The following is a 24,707-nucleotide window of genomic DNA, read 5'->3' as shown; positions in this document are numbered from 1 at the left end:
CTTTTGTGTGTAAAGAAGTTGTTCGGCAACATGTATTGAATGGTAAGTTCTCTTAAATTGAATTGAGGCATTTGGTGGTGAATTTCAGTATTTGCCAATCAATTTAATGACTTCATAATGTCTTATGGTCTTCATCTTTGCAAGGGTAAAGAACATTTTTTTATTGATGTCGTATTTCCTTGTTTCCTCTATAATCCCCAATGTTGCATTGTTAATTCATTTGGTATGAGGTTTGCATTGATTAATAAATTAGAAACTTTGTTACTCTCAACAGTACCTTGTTATGGGGATTCTTTACTTTTACTTGTTTTGCTTTTTATTTATTTATTTACTATTGGTTAACTTGTAGGGTTTTTTAATTTATGCTTGCTTGCTTGCCGAGCCTATGGGTTATTTTATAGTGGACTTCAACTATAAAGAAAATTCTTAGTTAGCACCAATCTTTCTTGCATCATTCGTGAAACTTGCTACGAGGATATGTATGGTCATGTGTTTAGTGCTACATCAGTTATGCACTAAGTAGATTTTGGATACTTGCCAAAGAACTTAAATTATAGCTTTCACTAGTTTTTTTAGGTAAGATTTTGAATTGTTATAAATAGTATCAGAGCAAACTTGGCTCATGATCCATATGGACTAGGGAATATTGCAATATAGGTCCATTTGGATTGTCCATGAGTTGGTCATCTTGTTAATAATTGGATTTGTGGTACTTGAATGGATTTAGATCCTTAACCTGGTGAGGATATTAGAGCTTAAATAGTGTGAGTATGTGTGAATCTATAAAAGACATGTGTTTAGTTCCTTATCGGCTATGCATTAAGTAGATTTGGATACTAATATAGAGTTAGAAATTTAAATAATATCTTTTGATTAACTTTTTTTAAGACAAGGATTTGGGTTGCAATTTTTTTTCTTGTAAAAAAGGAAAACCCATCTCTTTTGTTTGGAAACTTGCAATCTTTTCTTGGGAAAGAAAGAAATATGCAATCTTGGGTTGCTTGTTTGAAGAGCCTACGAGTTGCTAGTACTTTGTAATTTATTCCAGCCATGAAGAAGGATCTCAGTTAGCACCTGTCTTTCATGCATCATTTGTGAAACTTGGACTCTTTTCTGCTAGGTGTTGGAATACTTGTGATTTAGGTTCAATTCTGCCTTCATGAGGGTATGTGTGTGTTTAGGGTTGGGCTCTTCCCGGGCAAGAGGGTTGTAATTAATGTGCTATTGTAAAAGGCATGCCACTATTTTGTCATTGAACTTAAATTTCTATGCTAGCTGAATAGGATATATTTTACTGTATAGATATTTAGTATGATGTATTTTACTTTATGAATCGTATTCCAGTAAAGGAATGTTTTTCAATTAGACAAACTAATAATAATCATTGCAATAGCCATAACTTTATTCCTCCAATACCGAGATGGTAGCACGATGGAAACGGGGTTTTGATTCAACCGGAGTGGCCTAGGTTTGAAACGCGCGGGCGTCGATTAAATGCGGGGACTAGATGTCTCCTGCTTGATTTGTTCGGTGGAGTCGCTAGCTGGTCCGCCGTTATTTAGGTGGTGTTGGTGTGATGTACTCATAAAGGGATAGGGCTGCCACGCTGGTAGGGCTCTGCCACGGGTGGGGAAGATATGAGTAAAAAATGTTCTACCTGCATCGAACACTCTCTAGCAGGGAGGGGGTCCAGTAGCGGTTGCTACGTGGGTGAGATTCTTCTCACCCTCCTCTTCCTTTTTTTTTATAGCAAAAAAAGAAAAAGAAAAAAAAATGAGGCTCATTGAAAAGTAGGGAGAGCAATACCAAAAGCAAAACATAACTTCAAGTACAAATATATTGGCAGCAATATCATTTTCTTTGAAGACTGTTTCTTGAAAAAAGTTGTGAGCAACTGACCAGTTCATGTTTCATTTGATTATTATGCATAATTGAAGAATTATTTGGCTAAAGAAAGTTATCATGAATGAAAAAGAAAACACCACCTTCTTTTCCTTCCATATATTCCAAAAAATGAAACAAATCAAAATTTCAATTAATAAATTTTAATATAAATCAATTTAATAACTTTTTTGCAAAGAAAACGTCAGATATTTTTCTATTTAACACAACGGTACACATTTGGAGGTCTTCCAACAAATTTTTCATGATATCTAAGTATGAAACCAATAATAGTCTAAATATATATTGCATATTTAAAAAATCTTTCACAAAAAAGATCATCCATTAGTTACTTTGAGACCTATACAAGTAGAAAATGCTTTGATCTGTGACCAGATGATTCACCTAAGCAAAGTGAATCCTTCTTTGGTGTGACGGATAGAACTACCTTCCATGAGCAAAACTGTTCAAGAATCTAAACAAGTAATATTTTTATAAACAAATAATAATTAAATAAATTTATATACAATTTTATTTTTAATTTCTGTACGAATTGGAGTAAAATATGAAGAGCATTCAAAACACTTTTTTTTTGGACCTTTGTATTTCAGCGGCATGATAACACCGGCCGATGATAAAAAGCTGCTTCTTAAACAAAAAGTAAAAATAAAAATTAAAAAAAAAAAATGAAAAGCCGCCGAATTCCCGACCGTTATGACCCCGACAGAAGAATGGGTCCCATGGGAAACGGTCGCTGGAGAGCAGCCCAAAAAAGTGGGCCGCCTCCTGTTGCAACGAAGGCCCTAACCAAGCTACCCGATCTTTTCCAACGGCTAGTTTTCGCTTGCCCCCCAGTTTAAATAGAGCCTAATGCCTTCGTCTCTCCCCAACCTCAGGTCACCGTCCAAAAGCCACAGAAGTCCTTTAACTAAGCCTTCTCTCCCTCCTTTGGCTACTACTCGGACACTTTTCTCCCTATCCATCCATCCATCCATGGCCTCGCTGCTCTCCTCTACGCTCCTATCCCTTGCGCTTCTTCTCATCGTCAGCAGCTCTGAAGCTAAGGACTTCTTGGTTGGAGGCGACACCGAAGCATGGAAAATCCCCTCGTCTAAATCAGAAACCCTCAACCGGTGGGCTGAGGCACACCGCTTCCAAGTCGGGGATTGCCTCGGTAAATTTCGATCCTTTCCTCTCCTCTCGACCATAAAGATTCAAGACCAAAGCTAACATTTTTGGCTCTTCTTAACCCAGTCTGGAAGTATGACGGCACGAAGGATTCGGTGCTGGAGGTGAGGAGGGAGGACTACCTGAGCTGCAACACATCGAGCCCGATCGCCGAGCACAAGGACGGGAACACGACGGTGAGTCTCCCACGATCTGGGCCGTACTATTTCATCAGTGGAGCAGCGGGGGCCTGCGAGAAGGGGGAGAAGATGATCGTGGTCGTGATGTCGAAGAGGCAACGCTGGTCTGGTGGGATCTCCCCTGCGCCTTCCCCTGTGGAGTACGATGGTCCGGCGATGGCTCCGGTGAGCGGTGGTCGGAAGTTGGCTGTGCGGATTAAAGGGGGCTTGGTGGGTGCTCTGACGCTCATGGGTTTGGTGGGAATGATTCTGTGAGGGATTGTTTGATATGAATTTTGGTTATTTTTGGGGAAGGGGATTGGATTTTTTTTTTTTTAATTTTATTTATATAGGTTTCAGGTTTCATAGAGCCGAGAATGCTTATGATTGTGCTTCTTTTGATGGTATTCAATTTATATATATTGTCCCTCATTGTTTTGAGCATTGCTTCCATATATTAGCATAATTTGTTTTGTTTATGAAAAGATAGGGATTTCCTATCCATCCATTTAATGAGAGCATGAAACGATATACAAAGAACGAGCACAAAACAGAGAAGGAATTGTAATCAGAACATGACAAGAATACCGAAAACAAGTTTATCTAAAAAACTCGTATCTTATTGTAGCTCGGAAGAGAGGCTCATGGGGGGCCCCAACTTGGGTCTAGAAAATTTCTCTTCTTCCACTCTTTCCAAATTCTCCATCACCCAATCTGTTTGAAATTTCTTCTTTGCCTTCCATTTTCTTCCTGGTAAGCAAATGGATCCCTACGAATGCAATGTGCCGCGGGTGCTGGCGGTTTTTTTATCTGTGGGGCGCAGATGGGTGAAACATTGCTTGCCTTTCTGAATTTTAGTTCAAACAAAATTTGTATCCCATGCTTTTGGAAGAAAGCGAGAGGATAACAAATGTGTGGTTATTTAAGTAGGAAGAATGGTGTGTGTGTGTGTAATCCCATATCAGTTATATATTGGGTAAATCGTGTCAAGAAACTATATAATACATTTTAGTGAGTTTTTTGGATGAAGTCGTGGGTTATAACAAATGCTATTGGGGTAAAATCTGACCCATGGCTTATATGAACTAGGAGACATAGGCCCATTGAGACACTGGCCATAAGTCGATTATGGTGCTTGTTATTGGAATTGAAAAAATTTAATTTTTTAGTTTGACGAAGACGCCATGGTTAAACGGGAGGAATATGTCAAAATCCATGCAGAATTGTGGATTGTGATAGTACCAAAGAACCTAAATGATATCTTCCAGTTAAATTTTTTGGATGAAATTATGGACTGTGATGGTGTAACCGCCGAAATGGATGCTGGGAGCAAATAAAATGGACATGGGTGCATGGAGTATGAGTAGACTATGAATCCGTTAGGACACTAAAGAAAATGAATTAAGTAATTTTTAAATCTACTATTAGATGCTAAAAACTCCAGTACCACAGATTTATTTTTCGAAACGGTTCGGTTGGCAACTGCAGATCAAAACATCTCGCTGTATGTGGGCGTCCCGCATACCTAAATCGTTTCCTTCGCTTTTGCACTGCAAATCAAACACAAATACAAGATGTGATGGGGGACAAAATGGATCGTTCAACCTATAACAAAAGGGCCACACAATTTCGGCCCAATAAGCACCGATGCCAATCGAATGTATCCTCGGTTCGGCCCAGAATCAGCCAGACCTCGAACTCCGCCGAAAGCTCTCCCAACCTCCTGTATTCGTCGACTTGCCCGACCAAGTTCGGGGCGCCCTCCTCAGCAATATGCTAACTACAGCACCCGTCAAGCCGACCTCATCGAATGCATGATGCGGCCTCTCGACATGCTTGGCCTTGCCAACGGCTGCATCCATGTGCGCACCCACGTCCTCCTACGTGACTGTACATTGCAATACTACTACGCCACGCTTCACTAGCTGGTCCACAACAGTCAAAGGACGGCTCCATGACTACTTCGACCATACCCTGAGACGACTGTCAACACCTTATCGTTCTCACGAATGGGGATACCGCACGCTACCAACCAGCTCTAGTTGCACGCCATCCGGCTCAGAGCCATCCCCCCTCATGATGAAAGCGGGTAATGTCTCCGACACTTGGGCCTCTCTATCAGGACTATAAATAGCCCCGTCAAGTAACACCAAAGGGACCTTCTTTTTTGGCAAAACTAAATATATACTTCCCTAACTTGATAGTCGGAAGATCCTCACCAGTGTTTGTGCAGGTACTCCAGCGTGCGGGCGGCAGATCTCGCCTTCTTCCCCGACATCTCGACGGCTTCCTCGACTCCTCCGGTGTAGCCACCCTCGGTCAGATTTGAACCTCAAGAAGATGTTTTCGTAAACTGGAAGATTTGTGGTGGGGCGAAACCTGGCGACAAGGTCTGGCTCTGCCACTGGTAGGCAAGAAGACCGATTTTTTTTTTGCTTGGATTGGCCGCAAATGCCGTCTATTTCTCTCGAGATTTACGTTGTTTTACGTGGTGTGTCTCCAGAAGATATGAGGCCGCGTCTAAATGCGGGTCGGGTGGAGATCTCGTATTATTCATGGCCAATTCATATGATGATGCCACGTGTCACGAAGAACATGTCAAACAGCAGTGTTTAAGATGACCGGGTTCTCGATCGGCGTGCAAGCAAACCTTTCTCTCCAGTTTCTGATCCACGCACGAAGAGAGATGACGAGGCACGCGGCGGGGGAGTCGAAGCAGCCACCGAGGCCGCTGACCGGCGATGTGCTGCACCAGCGGCGGAGCTTGCCCAAGTGCCCGGCGGCCATGGCCGTGGGAGGATTCCTCATGGTGGCCACGCTCGGCTACTTCACCCTCGTCGCCAAGTCCAAGCCCAACGGCACCCCAAGCGAGGTCGCCAAGGTCATCGCCGGCGGTGGAGATGGCAGCGCTCGGTGATCCGGCTAATGACTCATGACGTGATGCGGGTGCCAGCTTTTAACGAGCTGAGGAAGCTGGTTGCGTTCATGTTGGAGTTTTTTTTCCTGTTTTCCCCTCTTGTCACAATTCTTTTTATGTTAGTATTTGGTAACTTATATATAGCAAATCCATGGATGTTGCGAGAAAGCTCGGTTTGGCTTTCCACAAGGCCTTGGATTTCCTAGCTAGTTGATTAAAAGAAGACGGGGAAAAAAAGCAATTAGCAGCTTTTATAATTAAATTGTGATGATGCCTTCCTGTAATGAAGATTTCTTTAGTGTTGATGTGAAATTGCTCTTTTCGATTAAAAGCTTTTTTTTAAAAAAAAAATCTGCGATAATGCATGAGTTGGATTTTTAAAGCAATATGGAAGCTAACTTTATGGCAATGTTCCGCATTCTACTGAAAGAAAAGAACCTATTTGTGCCGGTCATGAATGCGATACAATGTTATGTTGGCCCAGAAGATGATCTTCAGCAAGCATCGAAGCGACGCAGCTTGATGGTAGTCAAGCTGGATATGGAGAGGGCATATGACAGGATCAGGTGGAGTTTTCTTTGGAGGGCACTAGAGGCCTACGGCTTCCACAGGCGATGGATTGGATGGGTCCTAAGGTGTGTCCAGGGGCCAAAGTTCTCTATTTTGGTCAACGGCATACCGTCGGGTTTTTTTTGAGTCCACTATGGGGCTGCGGCAGGGATGTCCCTTATCCCCTTACTTATTCATTATTTGTTCTGATATCTTGTCTCGTGCCTTGCAGGGTGCGTGTACTAGCCGGGAGCTGGAGGCCTATGTCCCAGCACTGGGGGCAGGACCTATCTCTCACTTACTTTTTGCTGACGATTGTCTTCTTTTGACTAGGGCGCGGGTTTCTGATGCACGGGTACTTCGCAGAGTGCTGGCAGGTTACTGTGCGGCGTCCGGACAAAGAGTAAACTTCGTGAATTCAGCCATTCAGTTCAGCCCTAGCACGGAGACCAGAGTCAGACTGGAGATCAGGAGGATTCTGCAGATACCAGAGCAGGAGGGGACATTGGTCTACCTGGGAGTCCCTATCACAGGCCGGAGACTACGGGTGACAGAGTGCTCGGGGCTGGTACAGCGGGTCGAGAGTAGGCTGGAGGGATGGAGGGCATCATCTCTATCCATGATGGGGAGCCTGACACTAGTCAGATCGGTGTTAGGATCTATGCCGGTATATCTCATGGCCAACACTGTGGTCCCAAAGACGACTCTGTTGAAGATTGAACGTCTTCTCCGGAGCTTCTTGTGGGGGTCTCACGGTGGGGGCCATGGGGTACATCTGGTGGCCTGGGAGCAGGTCTGCCTTCCCATCAGCGAGGGTAGCCTGGGAGTGCAGTCCCTCCTGAAGCGGCGTGAGGCCCTTATTGCTCGGCACGCAACCCGTTTCTTGTTAGAGCCACAGGGGCTTTGGAGCCGGGTGATGGCAGCCAGATATGGCCGAGGGGGTTCTGAGGTGGCATGGAGAGGCCGCCGAATCTCCTTTATGTGGCGCGAGATTGGGAGGTATCTGCCGACTGTGTCGGCTAATACCAGGTGGCTGATAGGCGATGGACGGAGCATTGATGTGACCGGTGATCCGTGGGTGGATACTTTTCCTTTGAGATGTTGACCGACGATGGTGGATACTGAGGCAGCAGAGGGGCTCCGGGTGTGCGACCTCCTAGCACCAGGGAGGACAGAGTGGGACGACTCCAGACTACATCAGTTGTTTGGGGCACATCTTGCTGAGAGGATCCGATCCCTTCCAGTACCAGGATGCGAGGGACCAGACGTCAGGGTCTGGGGCACCTCATGCAGGGCCAGTGTTAGGCTGGGTGATCTGTCCCGGGTTATCCAGCGGGGACCGGACTGCGCCTGGATTTGGAGGTCCGGGCTCCATCCGAGGGCAGCACTCTCCTTATGAAAGGTGATGTGGGACCGCCTTCCGACGAGAGCAGTGCTGAGTCGGCGTGGTTTGGGGATCCCTGCAGAGTGCGGGGCTTGCGGTGCAGATGAGTCTGTGGATCATGTATTATTTCGGTGCACTTGGGCGAGGTCGACATGACAGTGGACAGGTATCCCGGAGGAGGTGTGGCAGGAGAGGAGACTTTTCCTGCAGCTGATACGACAATGGTTAGCCAGTCCCGGGACATGTCAGGAGGCCATCCGAGCAACTTGCACAGCCCATCAGATCTGGCTGGTAAGGAACGCTCGCACTTTCGGCGAGCGCAGGATGTCGCCGAGGTTTGTTGCGGAGTCTGCTCGAGCACTGGCGATGGAGTCCAGACTCCCCACCCCATCAGACATACCCTTGATAGCTCGGGACACCTGGGGTTCCTTCTCTGCTCAGGCAGCTCCTCGGACGGTGTTCTTCACCTGAGAGCCCCCACCCCCGAGTTTCCTCAAGGTAAATTTTGACGGGTCGGTGTTGGATGGAGGTACGCGAGGCGGGGCTGGCTTCGTCATATGGGACCCTCAATCCAGGGTAGTGGCAGCGGGCGGTTGCCGGTTGTTCGACATATCAGTTCCAGGGGCAGAGTTGCGAGCTGCCTGGGCAGGTCTTCGCCATGCCTGTCAGGTGCTGCGGGCCAGCTCAATCATCCTGGAGGGCGACTCGGCTACAGTTATTGGGTGGATCCGGCGGGGACCGAGTGGTGAGAGCACTGACCACCCTCTGATCCGGGACATTAGGATGATGGTGAGGGATGGCGTGGCCTTTGAGGCAAGCATGTATTCAGAGAGGCCAACGAGGCGGCTGACTGGATGGCTGCATACGCGGCCCACCATTCCGGATACGTCCTGTGGGCAGGAGAGAGAGAGAGCTGCCATTGGCACTATGTGAGATTGTGTATTTTGATTTTCTTGCGTGTATTCGGACACGCGTTGTCTGAAACCCGTTTAAAGCAAAAAAAAAAAAAAAAAAAAAAAAAAAAAAAAAAAAGAGGGTGACAACGTGGCAAGCTTCTTCAAGGGTTCATTAAAAACAAAACTAAATAAGAATGATGTCAAATATAGTTAGTGCTTGCATTTGTACCCGGTGGGAAACTACTGTTTTGTTGTTCCATGGGAAGGAAAAATACAAAGTGAATTAAACTGAATTAGTTCCTTGGCTGATCTAGCAAGCCAAGGAGAACGGTCCAGTGCGATGGCCTGGTCCACTTGACCGGCCCAACTAGAGCTTGGCTCAGCACAAGCTTCCATCGAAAAAAAATGGAAAGAGTCAGAACAGAGAATCGCGATCCCCTGCCTGAACGGCTCAAACGGTCTCCACTGAGGCACAATTGGTGCGAACTCTCCGGTCTGGTGTGAATGGGTAGCGGCCGTTGGGGGCTGTTGTAATCGGCGAATGGCCGATCGGTGCCATCATTCGTCCGAGCTTATCCCCCTCCCAAGGATCCTATTTAAATCCCTCTTTCCCTCAGTCAACCCATTGCCGCTCACCTCCCCAGCTTCTTCCTTCTTCCTCCTTCTCCAGTGGTCGGCGAACCACCATGATCGACTACCACCGCCCTTTTTTTCTCTTTCTTCCTCTTTTCTCGCTTTAGAATTGCAGCAGCTTGTTACTGTGCTCACCGGAAATCAAGGCTGACAACATCATCCGAGCCAAGGTAATGTTATAGCATTCTTTTCCTTTATCCTCTCTTCCTTCCACGGCCTCAAACCACCACTGTGGGCAAAGAAATTGGCCAAAAATCAGCTGAACTCCACTTCCTCTATTTTCTAATTTGTTTCTTCTTTTTTCCATCTATCTCCGTCGCCGGCGTTCATCGCCTAAGCCCAAGACCGATCCCTCATGTTGGTCTCTTGCCGGAGCTAGACCCCCAGTCGCTGGCAAACTAGTTGGGATCCGAGTACAACCGAGCCAAGTATCACTTCTCGGCCCTGTATTTAGGTTGAATTCGGCTGGCTGGCCGCCGCCGGCTACTCTTTGCTGCCGCCACCCCCACCTGCTGTCGCCTTGCTGGGCCACCATGGCCAGCCATCATCCACTCCCTTCCTTTCCTGTTTACCAAAAAAGAAAGAAAGAAAGAAGAAGAGAAGAACAAGAAGGGGAGGAGGAGAGAGAGCCCATCTCTCTCTTTTTTTTCTCTTTTCTCTCGTTTATTTCTCTCTCATCTCCATGTTTTTCTCTCTAAATAGATCTATGAATTCCAGTACGGGTCCGTCCACCTATTTTATGGACTTGAGTCGACCCTCAAAGAGGCCCTGAATTGCACGGGTACTTAGGTAGCCTGTCGGACCGACCACCCCAGCTCGGTAGAGTGTTCCTAAAACCTACTGATGATGAACCTTGATGATGAACCTTGTTGAACGATCTTGATCTTAATCGAGTTCATGCCCTATGATTCATTGTTCGATTCACCTAGACCTGACCCACCTGGACCGTCGAACGCCATCATCTAACTAATCGTCTATATTTCTTATTATTTTTAATTACATTCAAGTCATTGAATGAAAATTAATTTTATTTTTAATATTTTAAATAGGTCTAGCTAGGAGTCGCCTAGCGAAGTCTGACAATCTAAGATAAAAAAGGTAAGTAGACCTTATACTCCTTATTTTTCAAATTATCATGTTTTCTACGCATAAGATTTATCCTCAAAAATATCATATTTTTCGTAAAATTATAGATCAGCATATATGTTATGATAATTATGTTTTATTATAAAAAAAAGTTCTATGAATGTCTTAATGAAAAAACTTTTTTATAACATATGGATATGATTATTCCATTTAGTATTTTTCATCTATTTATGTGTATGTTTTAAGAAAAAAAGATATAAGTTTTTTAAAGGCTCTCAAATAGCTATATATGATTTCTAGAATTGGAAAGATCGACTCCTGGAGCTAGCATCCATATGAGTACAAGCCCTGCTAGTGGGTATAAAGTTGTCATACGAAATATGAATCTATATCTATTGCAAACATGGGTACTGTCACAGGTATAAAGAGACCGTAGTACGAACATCTATGAGCAATATTTTGAACTATGATATGCTAAATGGCAAAAAAATAATTTAAAAATTTATTTGCAAAATGAACTTATAAACATATTTATGAAATATGGATAATTTGTTCATGCATGATCTGTTTTATGACTTATTTGATATATTGTACCATGAAATACATTATTATTGCTATAACTGCTATTTTTTTTAAATAATGCATTGACATCGAAAAACTTATGCTTGATCCGATAAAATAGTGTAAGATTTATTTACTAAGTTGTATTGTTCACATATCTATATTTTTTTTCCAGACGAGTAGGATTAGGATGGTCTAAGCTTAGAGTGCACTAGCAAGCTTGGCGATTTGTAGCAGAATATTTATTCTTTAGTTAGTTGTTAATTGTAGCTTAGTAATTTTTTAAATATTTGGATTTAGGTGCTCTGAACCGATGTTGAATGTTGAATTTGTTATCTAATAAATGATAAAATTGATTTTTTTATCTATTATATTTTATTGGAATTAGATTTGGAAGCTAAGATATAATGGTTGGCTTTATATCATTGTGAGAAGTACTTTTTGATGGTATAGCCATGTTATATTCTGAATTTGTAGCTTAACATCCACTTTGGCAACTCTCGCTAGTATACTCTTGGACTAGGATGGGGGCCGAAAGAGGAGCCAAAATGGCTTGTCAATGTCTCCGTAGCATTTGTTATTTATATTATTTAATAAATACTTCTTTTTTCGAGATTAGGAAATATTAATTCTAACATTCTGTTTTATACCCATCTCACCTTTCGCTCAAACCGAAACCAAATCCCCACCACCTTACCCAAATACCAAGAACGGATACAAACCCGAACAAACACTTGTGATATTTGATAACTATATTCTCACTTTTTGATTCCTCTAGGTTGCTGAATTTAGAACGTGAACTAAGAGGTACTTCCATTAAAAATGCTATAAAGAAAGATTTAAAAGGATTTCAGGAAAGTGGGGCCAGATGAAAGGCTTCACATTGCAAGACTGGGCGTAGAGCGTCGACAAATGGAAAGTCTTCCGCAATGAATTTAGCAGCCAGCAGTATGTCTAAAACAAGTGTCAAGCACAGGTCCTTGGTTAGGTTTCCGGCATCAGATCTTGAGAACGAACGCAATATACATTAAATATTAATCATAATATATAGTATATTTTTAATCAGTCAAATATTGCACAAGATAACTATATTTATAATCTATATATGGTCCATGAAATCATATATTATTTACATGTATAATTATTTTATACAATATAATACATCATTATGATTGATAGGGGGCAAAATGGATTGTCCTGCACAAGGCAAGGGATCGTCCCATCCCGACCGGGTCTACCACAACACCGACCGGGTCATCCCATTCTGACCGAGGTCTTGCCCAGAACCAGCCCGATCTCGGACTCCGCCGAAGGCCCAGTCGACCTCGGTCGGGCTCCTCCGCCGCTACGACCCGCAGCAACCTCTTCTAGTGCCTATAATGACGTTCCAGGCCTGAGCTCGGAATACCCTGCTGTGTCAACTGCGAGTCAAGAACTCCTTCGACCGCAAGAATATTCGCCCATGCGCCCCGACCGAGCTCGGGGCGCCCTTATATTCACCGACGCGCCCCGACCGCCCTACCGAGCGAACCTCGGAATCAGGAAAGCGAGGCCGACCTCAGCACCTGCCAAGCCGACCTTGCCAAATATATGATGTGGCCTCTCATCGAGCTCAGCCTCGCCCACGACTGCATCTACGTGCGTGCCTAAGCCCGCCTACATGGCCGTACATTACCACGTCACCACGTCATGCTTTGCTTGCTGGCCAACGACAGCCAAGGATAACGCCATGCAGCTCCAACCTAATCCGTCACACCTATCAACGCCTTACCGTCCACAGGAACAGTCTACACCGTGCGCCTCAAGCAAGCTCTAACTACGCGCCATCTATCTAAAATCCATCTCCTCCTATGATGAGAACGGGCCATACTTCTGCCACCTAAACATCTCTACAGAGACTATAAATAGCCCCCATCAAGTAACGCAAGGGGGACCCTTTTTCGGGGACCAACTAAAATCCACTCTAACTTGTGCAGGTACACTATCGCGCGGGGGGTGGTGAAACTTTGTGCAGGTACACCGTCGCGCGGGAGGTGGCTCTCCTTCCTCTGCTCCAGCCGGCAGCTCCCTTTGACTCCTCCGGCGTGGTCACCCTCGCGCCAAATTTGAACAACAACAATGATTATTATTATATCTAAACTTATAGTATATAAGTATAATAATTTATATAAATAAATATAAAATATGAGTGATCTCTTTCTGATATCACTATCTAACAATAGGAAAGCGTCTCCTCTTGAGTACTGCTTTGTTTTGAGAATTCATGACAGACAAAAGTCCAGGAGAGTTGCAGCATGGTTTTGCTATGAAGTTTGCAGCCAACAGCTCATCATGGACCTAGAACATGTCAGACTTTGGCACCACAACATTGCGAACAGCTGCAGCGAAAAAGTTAAGCGAACTTGGAGGTTATGCTAGTTAAGCCTACAAAGCGCGAAGCTACATGGAAGCCGTCAGGATGATTAAAGGTCAGATATCAAGTTTTGCAAGGGAAGGACGCCTGAACTTACAAGTTGTTTATGATTTTGCAGTAACTGAATGCTGTCTATAACCTTCCAAATGAGTTCTGAGAACAAAGCATAAAATCATAAAAACCACTTTGTAGCTTTTTGAAAGGTTTTGACAACAAAATTGTCAACAGTTCAGCAGCAGTTAGACTATAACTTGTATCGGCAGGAAAATGACATACAACAGACCATTATCTCGCTAAAATGTCCAAAAGTTTTTTCCTCGTTTGTTGCTGCACTATGATGGTAACTATGCTGTTATGGCAAGAAATACTGTTACACCAAGAAATAATGAATAACAGCAGTAAGATAAATACTAGATAGTAGCTATTGTGGGAAAATATGGTATCACCATAAAAAAATATAACAGTTACATAACAAACGACGGGCATAAATTTTCTTGTTATAATTTCACATTATTATAGAATATTCTTAAATGAGTTCAAAAATAGCCATTACAACTTTATAACACTTGGTCACCAACCCACCTTGTATGTACAATGCATCTTCATATTATGTAACCATCATATCTACATAATGTAGAAAGGCGCACAGAACTGCAGACTGCTATAGGATTATGAGTACCATAATTTAAAAGCATGAGAGAAGACATTTTCTGGCTTCAGATAATAAATGGCACATTTTAGAGTTCTGTGATCAAAGAGCAAAGCAAAAAAAAGGCTAAAATTCTAAAATTGAGAAGGGCTACAAACATGTCATATTCACAATAGAAATTGTTTTAGTTCGAAAGAATAACCCAACAAACTATTCCACTTATGAAGTTTTGAGGTAGCAATATAGCTCAAGCAACAACAATGCTCGATACCACCAGCTTCAAAAGAATTCAATAGCCATGTATCAATGTAAGGCCATACTATCAAAAACCATATCTAAGGGTTCAAAAAGTGCAAGAACAACTCTATCAAGTCACAAAAACAAAAAAATATAGTTGCAGCATGTGAAAGAAAGAAATTTCAGAACAGTTTAGATACTAAATGGTGGCATTTGAAGTACCATACAGATATCATAGTGGAGGCATTTGCTTCCAAAATCATTTTGCATTCGCATTGTAGATGTCCGAAGCTTGGATATCTAGAGATAAGGTGGGCGCGTTGGAACGATCCCGCTTTGAAAGCTCCTCAGAAGAAGAATCCAATAGCCATGTTGCATTCAATGGACAAGCTCCATTGGTTCCCAATTTTTCATCCTAAAGTTTCAATTATATTGCAGAACTCGAAGCTTTGGGACACCTTTTATAGAAACAAACTGTGGTCTCACCTATTCTCCTCGCATGTTGACAATATTCAATCTATAAAGTTCACTTTTGAGAGTACAGCTCGGATTAACAAGCATATCAATGGATTAAAAAGAGCACAGGAACAACCCTATCAAGTCACAAACACAAAAGAATATAATTGCAACATGACAGAAATTTCAATATAGTCTAAATGAGACTGATCCAAGCAGTAACATATCTTCATTACATCATCTATGATCTTTCAGGTGGTAAATTGATGCAGCAATCTCTTGTCTTAGTGACAAAACTTTAGCATTTAAAAGACCATACAGGAAACATAGTGGATGCATTAGCTTCAAAAATCATTTCTCATTCACATTGTAGATGCTCGAGCAAAGCTCGAAAATCTAGAGTATTCATCTTTCAGAAGAACTTGTGGGTTTCCTTGTTCAACCTACAAAGAGATCAACAATACAATAATTAAAAAGAAAAGAAAGGAAAAAAGGCCTTTCAATTGATATCATATCAAATAAATCATGTTAGCGTTCACAAAGCAGATATAGGCAACAACTACGTGATCACATATAACAAATATCAACTTAGATGCAATTATAGACAATAGTAGTTATGATAAAGCATCAGTGTGAACAATGGGACATCAATTATATCATCCATTTTGTCGCACAGGGGTTTGAACATTAACATAATTGATATTCATAATATAGATGTATGTACATCTATATTATGAATATACCCAATTGTGTCCCTTTGTTGTGTATGCATGTTGTTGTTTTGGTCAGGTGAGGGCACGGCGTGGGAGGTGGGCTGCTTGTATGAACCTTTTTCTCCTCCTTTTCAACCCTTTTTCCTCTTACAAGTTTTTTGGGTTTCCTTGTTATCTTTTATTTTCCACCACACTCTTCCTTTCTGACATTGTTCTTTTGTTTCATGTTTGTTTTAACCATTGAGCTCTTTCCCATCTCAGCATTGTTTGATGATCTTTGAGAAGCCTCTCGCTGACTTCTGCATCAACCACTGGTTCTTCAAATATTCCTTGTTAGTTTGATTCTTTAAGATCAATCTTTCTTTTACTGTCGGAAGCTCTAACTCCACTCATTTTGACTGCCCTTTATCACCTCCGTTATGCCTCTCGGATGCTTCATGAGAATATCTATCTCCTATACTATTCAGCTCAATAGCAGACACCAACTACTTTGGGATTAAGACTTAGTTGAGTCTTAAAAATAAAGTTATACAGTTATCTAGAAAACTCCATGAATATGGAGAGGCAGAATACAATAATACCATTAGAAAATGAATATAGAAAAAACAAACATAGAATAGTACTTATAAAAGATACAATTAGACAAAAAAGCCAAAAAGTTCTAAAAATTTCTCTTAGAAAATGGGGCAATAAAGGGGCTCATGTATGACCTAAGAGTTTGAGAATAGCATGGGAAGACAATAGAAGTCCAGGATGGAGCAAGTGAAAAAGAACTTGAAGTGTCCCTTGCGATGGAACTTATGACCTTAGGCAAGGATGAATGCTTAAAAACAATGTGCACCAACTTCATCGAATAAATGAAATTAGGTTACTGGTTATGATCAGTATTCTAATATTTAGCTATAAACCTACAGATTCTTGTCAAATAACAATAATGATTAAAATATTTGAGCAGAACTTTCTCCCTCTCTCTCTATAAACATAAATTGGATATACATATGAAAATTGGTTTAATCTTACCAGGTTCCCATGGTCAAGAATTAAAATCTCGTCCATGCTCAACACCGTAGAAATGCGATGTGCTATTGTCAAAACTGTCGTGCCTTTACATTCATTGGAAATTGTATTTTGTAGTATCATTGCTGTCTGAGTGTCAACATTGGCTGTGCACTCATCCAAACAAAGTATCTGCATTAAAAAAAGTGGTCTGTTAAGCAAGATTTTAATTGAATTTTCCTAGCTATGGTTAAAAAATAACCTGCAAGACGAAGAATAGCAATGTTTGAGTTAGATATATAATGCAACTTAAGTTACTCTTAAGCCTTAACAATATTGATTGATAACCATTTGTGAGACACTAATGAATTCTTGTATAAAAAAATAATCTGATGCTAACTATTGTTTTCAATCATTGATTATCAGCATGCTTTTCAAGCACCATGCCACAATATTGTGATCAGATGAGTACATAAAAAAAGAAAACTTTTTGAGAATAAAATATATAAAATTGTAAAACAGGGTCTATGCTGAAAATTATAAAGTACACAAGACAGAATCATACTTTCAATTTTGTAAAGAACAATCTATGCGGAAAATCCTGGTTCAGAAGTATAAATATCAAACATCTATATAATAACCACCATACTCTAAAACTTAGTCTTATGTTTGAGATACCTTATCTGCTATTTTCAGCCATTGGGCCAGTTGATTTCAATGGTATAGGCATATAGCATATATGTTGCATTTAAGATCACAAATTCATCAATCAGTCATTGGGGCATTATCCAAATGAGAAGAAAAAGATGAGCATAGCAACGTCTGCTGTGCCGGTACCAGGCCCCGTACCGGTTGCCCGGCGGCACGGGTTAGTATGGCCCTGCGCCGTGTTGTGTCGGCTCTGTACCGACACAGTGGAGGCGGGAGAGAGGAAGAACGGAAAAGAGAAAATGAGAGAGAGAGAGAGAGAGAGTGCAAGGGAGGGAGAGAGAGGAAGAGGGAGGAGAGAAGATGGTCGGGGCTAGCCGGCGAAGGCCAGGGAGCCTCCACGCGGGGCCATCCTGCGAAGGCCGGGGAGCCTCCGCCTCCTCTGCGCGGAGGCTCCCTGGCCTTTGCTGGACGGTTGGCCTCTCTCCTCCTTCCTCTCCCTCCCTCCTCCGCTCTCTTTTCCTCTTTTTCCTTCTCCTTCTCCCCCTCCGGCGATGGGTCTCGGTTTCATTGCCAGAACCATCCCGGTCCACCGCCGGTACGGCTCTGGACGCCCCAACCCGGACGGTTCGGGACGCTCCGAACCGGGCAGTTCAGGATGGTTCTGCCGACTGTGGAGCATAGATTGATTTGAATAGCAGGAGAGTATGCATGTGTGCATGCACACACGATCTATGCTTGAAATCTTGGATCGCATTTTGGCATTATAAATATCAAACATCTATATCAGATATGGTATAAGCATATAGTATATACATTTTACTTTAGATCACAAACTCAAATTGGTGATTGATGCATTATCCAATTGAAAAGGAAAAAAAACTGCAGATAAATTGACTTGTGATGGCATGAGAAGTTGGATGTGTCCTCCTTGTTTAAGAACCAAGACTTCTTATGCCACTTCAATATATTTAAGAATACCATTGGAGATACGTATTCTATGCACAAGTATGCATGCACACTCAGACACAAACAACATATGAGCAATGATAACCATACTCTGAAACTTACTCTTCTGTTTGAAGTCAGCATATACATTGTATTAAGAACACGAACTTATCAATTGTTGATGGATGCATTATCAATTGAGAAGAGGAAAAAACACATATAAATTGACCATCATGGCATGAGAGCGAGCATGTGCGCCCCTTGCTTAAGAACTGAAACTTTTCCGCCACATATAGAATATTTAAGAAAATTGTTGGAGACAGAACATGGAGGGTTATAGCCTTTGTAATTATATATGTAGGGCATTTTTCCACAATAGTGGATTTTCTTGCAAACAATGCGGCCTTGCATCTACAAACTTCATGGTGTAAAGCAATAGAATTACTTTCCAAGCTTGATACAGATTCAGACTTCGTATTGGAGATTGACAAATCTGATGTCAATTTGTGTCATTGGTTTCTACCTGTGTGACCTCAGGTCTGCATGATTTCAGTCAATGGCAACATCTACCATATAGTGGTCAAAATCTTGCAACATGATCACTGACTGGCATGAAGTATTCATGCCAGGTAGCCTACCATCCACATGACCCACTTGATTGTCATATTCCACAACAAGGAGTAAGAATCACATCTGTTGTGTCATATTCCACAACAATGGCAACATCCTCATCCGCCCACTACATGTTGCAACATGCACAATAGTCACTGGTTCTGCAGAAAGTGCACTATTATGATGAAACCACATTTTGCTCAACAGCTGTTTTTGGCAACACTCTTCATAGCTTAAATGTTGGTTTGACTGAACTTCATTACATCCACATTGGTAAGCTAAATAGACAAATAATTATGCAAAATAAAGTAAAACAGCTACAGCCTTCCAGGAAATAAGTAGCCATAGGAAAGGCAAGAATTAACTTTAATTAAATTTGGTTGTCCTTTCAGGTGAAATATATATTGATCTCACTACCTCAGTCTTTATTTTCCCCTGTTTACTGTTTAATCCCACAGCCAACACCCAATCACTATAATTTTCACCATAAATTAAACTAGAAACTCTCAGCAATAGTCTACACATCCTACTAAAACAACTGCTCAAAAAAATAAATCTAGAAGTCGGAAGAGTCCTATCAACCAAAGTAGTAGAAGCTCCATCATGTTATTCATTTCGCTGCAGCAAAATTATCTCGGAAATTTGAGAACATATGCTCCAAGGTTTAATATCCCATATAATATTTTGTTAAAGCTAATAGCAAACATAAACTCCTGCCCACATTCCTAGGAAATTATACTGGTCAACAATTGAGGAACACAGCTTTGGGAAGTTCCCTATGTTGTACTTTTTTTAATCTAAACAAATCCAGATTTATCTGTCACATAGCTAAACAGGTACAGGCATATGTACGCATAGCACAGTATAATGAAGCAAATAAGAAACTATTCCCAAACAGGAGAAAATGTTTACAAAACCCATTGTTAGTATTAGCAGCACCAGTATAACAACTAAACCATATCCAAAGAGGAGAAACTAATGTCAAACACAAAATAATGTGTGCTCTGTTCAGAAGCTATACTGGTCAATGGCTTTGTGGAGGATGTTTATGTTGTACTAATTCATATATAAACAGACCCAGGCAAATCAATTAATAATGCCAGTATAATTGAGAAACAATAAGCAAACAGGAGAAAATGTTGATTTAGGAACTTCCTGTGGTTGCATTTAGGTGAAGGCATGCATACTACAGCTGTTCATATGTATTATATTTCTATACAGACAGAATACATTAAATACCTACAAAGTTACAATTCTTAATTTCTTATGCATGATAAGTCATATTGGAGTGTCTTACCTTAGAAGACTTAACAATTGCCCGTGCAAGGCATATAAGCTGCCGCTGACCAACTGAAAATGATGTGCCGCTTTCTTTTACAGGAAGGTCAAGTCCACCAGCTAATTCTATCTCAGCTTTAATATGGCATTTCTGAAGAGCTTCCCAGATTTTTTCATCTGTTGTCATACCAGATGGGTCTAGGTTTTCCCTAGGACATGCGGAAGACAAAATTAAAAACCTTGCATGCTTAAAATTAAATACATGAAATAGGAAGTACATGGTACATGTTATGTACTAAAATCCCATGCATTAAAAAGACTACAAACATGTTAATTTGAGAAACATAGAAAAAAAGAAAAACTAATCTTTTAGAGGGATCATAATACAAACTTCATTGCTTGGAGGTACCTTAGAGAGCCTTCGAATAAGAATGGGCTTTGGGGAACCACTGCAAAATGTCCACGAAGATTCCTGACAGAAATATCAGCCACATCAACGCCATCAACTAAAATGTGCCCATTACAAATGGGAGTAAGGCGAAAGAGTGCATTAAGTAAACTGGATTTTCCAGCTCCTGTCCTTCCAACAACTCCGACCTAGCATGGTATAATAAACAATGGTCAGAAAAGATACTGCAAACAATCTCAAAAGCAAGTGCAATAACACCTGAAGCACTGATCAGATAACATGCATCCATAGTGCAATCTATCAACTAAATTGATGTTTGCATTTCTGTAACAGATCTCCACAATGCACTGACCTGCATGCCTGCTGCAATATAAAATGAAACATCATTTAGAGCAGCTGGCAATGATGGCTTATATCTAAGAGTAACATGTTCAAATTCAATCTGTCCTTGCATAGGCCATTCTGGATGCACAGATCGTGATCCCTGAAGTCCTTCTTGAGGAATATCCATGTACTACAAAAAGTAGAAAATGCATCAGTGATAGGTCAACATTTGAATGAACCATATAAAGATTATCAATTCACCTCAACCACCCTCTCAACAGAAACCATTTCCTTCTCTGTCTCTGTGAAACTAGTAAGAAAACTGCTCAACAATGAGACAACTGGCGCTGCATAAGACAGGGCCAAGCCTACCTGCAGTCAATCAAACTATCCCTAAGTTTTAGACAGGCATAAGTTTGAGATGACCTCTACAAATATCGACTTTGCTCATTTGCTGAAATTAAGACCTAAAGAATGTGGCTTTTAACAGTCAAGAATATGTTTCATGGGAAAACTTACCAGTCCAGGTGTACCAAAGCTAAGTGGAAAATTGCCACGGCAGCCAACAACAGCCATCACGGCAATGAATAAAATAACAAATGCTGCCAGCAACTAAAACATTTCTCTGGTCATTGCAACAAATATGACTCTTGAAAACAACCACTATTAGTGACGAAAGCTAAATATCCTATACAACCAGCTGCTTCAAGTGGCTGATTATATGCAAGGGAGTTCAATAGTACAGAATGAATATGTACTGCTAAAAATAATAAAAAAGAAAGAACCATACTTGGAGTCGCAGAGAGAGCCACAAACTTGCTGTTCGTTCGGAATAGGAAGTTTGCTGATACAATGTGATATGCTCCATGAATCTAGCCAGGAAAAATTCCTGTCCATTTACCTCATTAGGTGAAAAATTTATGTCTCAAAATAGAAGTTCTGAAAGTTTTATTAAAATTTGGAAGTCAAAACGAAATTATTGGAAGTATTAAAAATTATGCTAAAGCAAGCTGCAGGCCTTCAAATCGACTTCACAAGAAAGATATCTATCATTCATGCCATCCTAAATTTGCATAATTAAACTCTTCACATGCTTGATATTACTTATAGCCATGGTATGCCATACCATACCAGATGGTACCGGATATACAATACTGTACCAATTTGATACCGGTACGGGCTGCGTACTGACCCTTGGTATGCCAAAAAAATTCCTACCGTATCGTACCGTACCAACACTATACTAGTGTGGCACCGGTACGGGGTCCAGTATTGGTACGGCGAACCTTGCTTATAGCTATTGAGAACTCACACCATTTGAAATCAAAACTGTAAGTTCTAGGAACTCTCACCCATTATAAGAGGACATGATTATGTGATGAATTTGCTAGGCTACTTTCATGTTCTCTTTACAGTGTGGGAGGTAATGCCTGGATATAGTAATGCTTGGATGGTGCTTAAATATCATAACCGTGGTAAAAGATGAACAAATTCATTTACTTGACCACTATTAATATAATATGATATCTGCACAGCTCATCACAAATACATGCAACTGTTAAAATATGTACATGTCATATATAACTAATATTTAGATATTTGCCAATATAGACCCTGCTGGTGCCAACATAAATATTGGGCGTGTTACTAGGGATTCAATTTTTCCCTAAAAAGTACATGCAGATTCAAGAATGTTCAAAAGAAAATTAGGCCTAAAAAATTTTTAAGTTTCATTAGATGCTTGTAGATAATTTTTAATATCACCTTTTTTCTTATACATTGATTATAATGCTCTTCCTCCATTCACCAGGTATCTTATCATTCTCTAAAATTTTATCAAATAAATTTGTCAACAAAGTTAGTCCCACATCACTAAACACTTCCAAACTTGAATATGGATTCCATCAGATCCAGCCATTTTTCTTATTTTCATCCATTTCATGCCTCATTTACCTCAGATACTCTAATTCTACATATAACTTAACATTTCTATCCTCAATGGAACTAGTAAGGTATCCTAAATTGTCTTAACTTCCATTACATAGCTTATCAAAATAACCTCTCCATCTTTCTTTGGTCCACCTTCCTTTACGAAAACTCTTTGCTCCTCATCTTTGATGCATTTAACCTGAGTCAAGTCTCTAGTTTTCCTTTCTCTTAGTCTTGCAATCTTATAGGAATCTTTTCCCCCAAATTTAGTTTCTAACTTATATAACTCTTCATGCATCTTGAACCTACCTTCTCGTACCACTTTCTTAATTCCTTCTTAGCCACCTCATAGGCTCATAGCCTTCATATGTGCCTCCATTCCTCCATTTAGATAGTCTTCTACAGCATTCTCTTTTTGCCTTAACCGCCAATGTAATCATCCCATCTATATTAAATTATTTTAAGTTTCATTAGAGGCTTGTAGATAATTTTTAATAGCAACGTAACCATCTCATCTATACTAGAGTAACTATTGTGAATGCATTGCACAATATTTCTTGTGACAGGTTTTAGGATTGTTGATAATGTCATAAAACATGAATCAGTGTCTGAACATGGTCCTCTATTTGCAGAGTCTTGGGCAATCAGGGAGGCCATGCAAATTGCCATTGTACAGGGATACAGAAGATTCAGAACCATAACAGATTTGCTCACCCTTCTTTCTATACTGCATCAAGGTGACCAAATCCCTTGGATGATACGACTTATCATAGAGGACATTTTGATACTTTTGTAGCTTTTGAAGAAGTCAAGATAGAGAATATATGTAGAGAAGTTAATGCTGTAGCTGACTGACTTCCCAACTAGGGACAGTGCCAAGGCATAAATATGGATTGGTCTTCAAAATCTTATTATCGGTTCATGTAACTCAACTAACGTATATGGATATCTCAGCCACCCTGAGGGATTGTCTTAGATAGGGGTTCTAATGACCATTTTTCTTAAAAAAAAAAACATCAACCAAAATCACATGATTTAGCAACATACTGCAATAAGATATGCCTAATAGAGAGTAACAATAGATAATAAATAATAAAATGACTAAATTTGATAATGAGGTTGCCCGAACGAAACTAGGATACCATATTTTACCTCTTTTCTGAACGCCCTTATAGTTGATGAGCCATCCAATGTTTCCGTGAAACATGAATAGATAGGTGAGCGAGAAACACTATCAAGCCGCCTCAGTTCACGTGACGTGGACCTATAGTAGAACTGTACGACAATCATGACAATTAAACTATCCCTCAGCTCTTTATATGACTACATACAGTGAATATTTTTCCTTTTTCAAGTCCAAAACTTGAAACAAGTTCAAAAAATAATATATCATTTTGTCAAAAAACAAATTATTTTGTCATTAATGTCCATTACTTAACATTAAAATGGCAAACAACAGTCCAATATTTCATTCTGATAAAAACCAGTTAGGCTGGACCCTGTTATTTCCATTGCAATAGTAAATTACATTTTAGGAGGAGGGTCTGTTCTTTAGAGGATATCGGCATTTGAAAGCTTGCCATAACGTTAATTGACCTTAAAAAATAAATAGAAGGTACAAATTGTTGGGGAATAGCAATAGTCCCACATCGAATAGGTAAAGGACCTTTGTTGGTATTAACCTACTAGCTTAAGCCTTTGGTCAAATAATTTAATATGGTATGAGGGCCAAGTGGCCAACTGTCCAACTGTCTTCCTTGTCTACCAACATCTCCATGCTCCCACTTACGAATCCACATGTCCATCCTTCCAAACTCAACACATGAGAGGGGGTGTTAGTCA

At 41.0% G+C, this 24,707-nt stretch overlaps 2 protein-coding genes and 1 long non-coding RNA gene across 5 annotated transcripts in view; 2 read left to right on the top strand and 1 right to left on the bottom strand.

The window, feature by feature from the left end:
- The first annotated feature begins 2,759 nt into the window (after positions 1–2,759).
- Positions 2,760–3,680, top strand: LOC103717192 (early nodulin-like protein 13). Its single transcript, XM_008805480.6, has 2 exons — positions 2,760–3,055; positions 3,136–3,680. The coding sequence occupies exons 1-2, from the start codon at positions 2,875–2,877 to the stop codon at positions 3,501–3,503; spliced, it is 549 nt and encodes a 182-aa protein (XP_008803702.4). The 5' UTR covers positions 2,760–2,874; the 3' UTR covers positions 3,504–3,680.
- A 5,736-nt stretch (positions 3,681–9,416) lies between these two features.
- Positions 9,417–15,040, top strand: LOC149768351 (uncharacterized). The gene is made up of 3 exons (XR_016399482.1): positions 9,417–9,776; positions 10,656–10,704; positions 13,230–15,040. It is a non-coding gene; the product is annotated as an uncharacterized LOC149768351 (long non-coding RNA).
- A 132-nt stretch (positions 15,041–15,172) lies between these two features.
- Positions 15,173–24,707, bottom strand: part of ABCC13 (multidrug resistance-associated protein 11) — a 45,579-nt gene continuing 36,044 nt past the window's right edge. For all 3 annotated transcript variants that reach the window (XM_008805482.5, XM_008805483.5, XM_088716561.2), the window contains 9 exons: positions 24,018–24,140; positions 21,727–21,825; positions 21,456–21,548; positions 21,198–21,308; positions 20,965–21,126; positions 20,613–20,800; positions 20,223–20,412; positions 16,742–16,909; positions 15,173–15,451 (listed from right to left, as the gene is read on the bottom strand). In XM_008805482.5, coding sequence (XP_008803704.4) covers positions 15,371–15,451; positions 16,742–16,909; positions 20,223–20,412; positions 20,613–20,800; positions 20,965–21,126; positions 21,198–21,308; positions 21,456–21,548; positions 21,727–21,825; positions 24,018–24,140 — 1,215 coding nt within the window. In that variant the 3' untranslated portion in view covers positions 15,173–15,370. The remainder of the gene's footprint in view (positions 15,452–16,741; positions 16,910–20,222; positions 20,413–20,612; positions 20,801–20,964; positions 21,127–21,197; positions 21,309–21,455; positions 21,549–21,726; positions 21,826–24,017; positions 24,141–24,707) is intronic.

The sequence above is a fragment of the Phoenix dactylifera genome, chromosome 2 (genome assembly GCF_051530095.1).
Source record: "Phoenix dactylifera cultivar Ajwa chromosome 2, Ajwa_hap1_PhDact_Kaust_v1.1, whole genome shotgun sequence".
NCBI lineage: Eukaryota > Viridiplantae > Streptophyta > Magnoliopsida > Arecales > Arecaceae > Phoenix > Phoenix dactylifera.
This window is presented reverse-complemented; position numbering and strand designations above follow the sequence as displayed.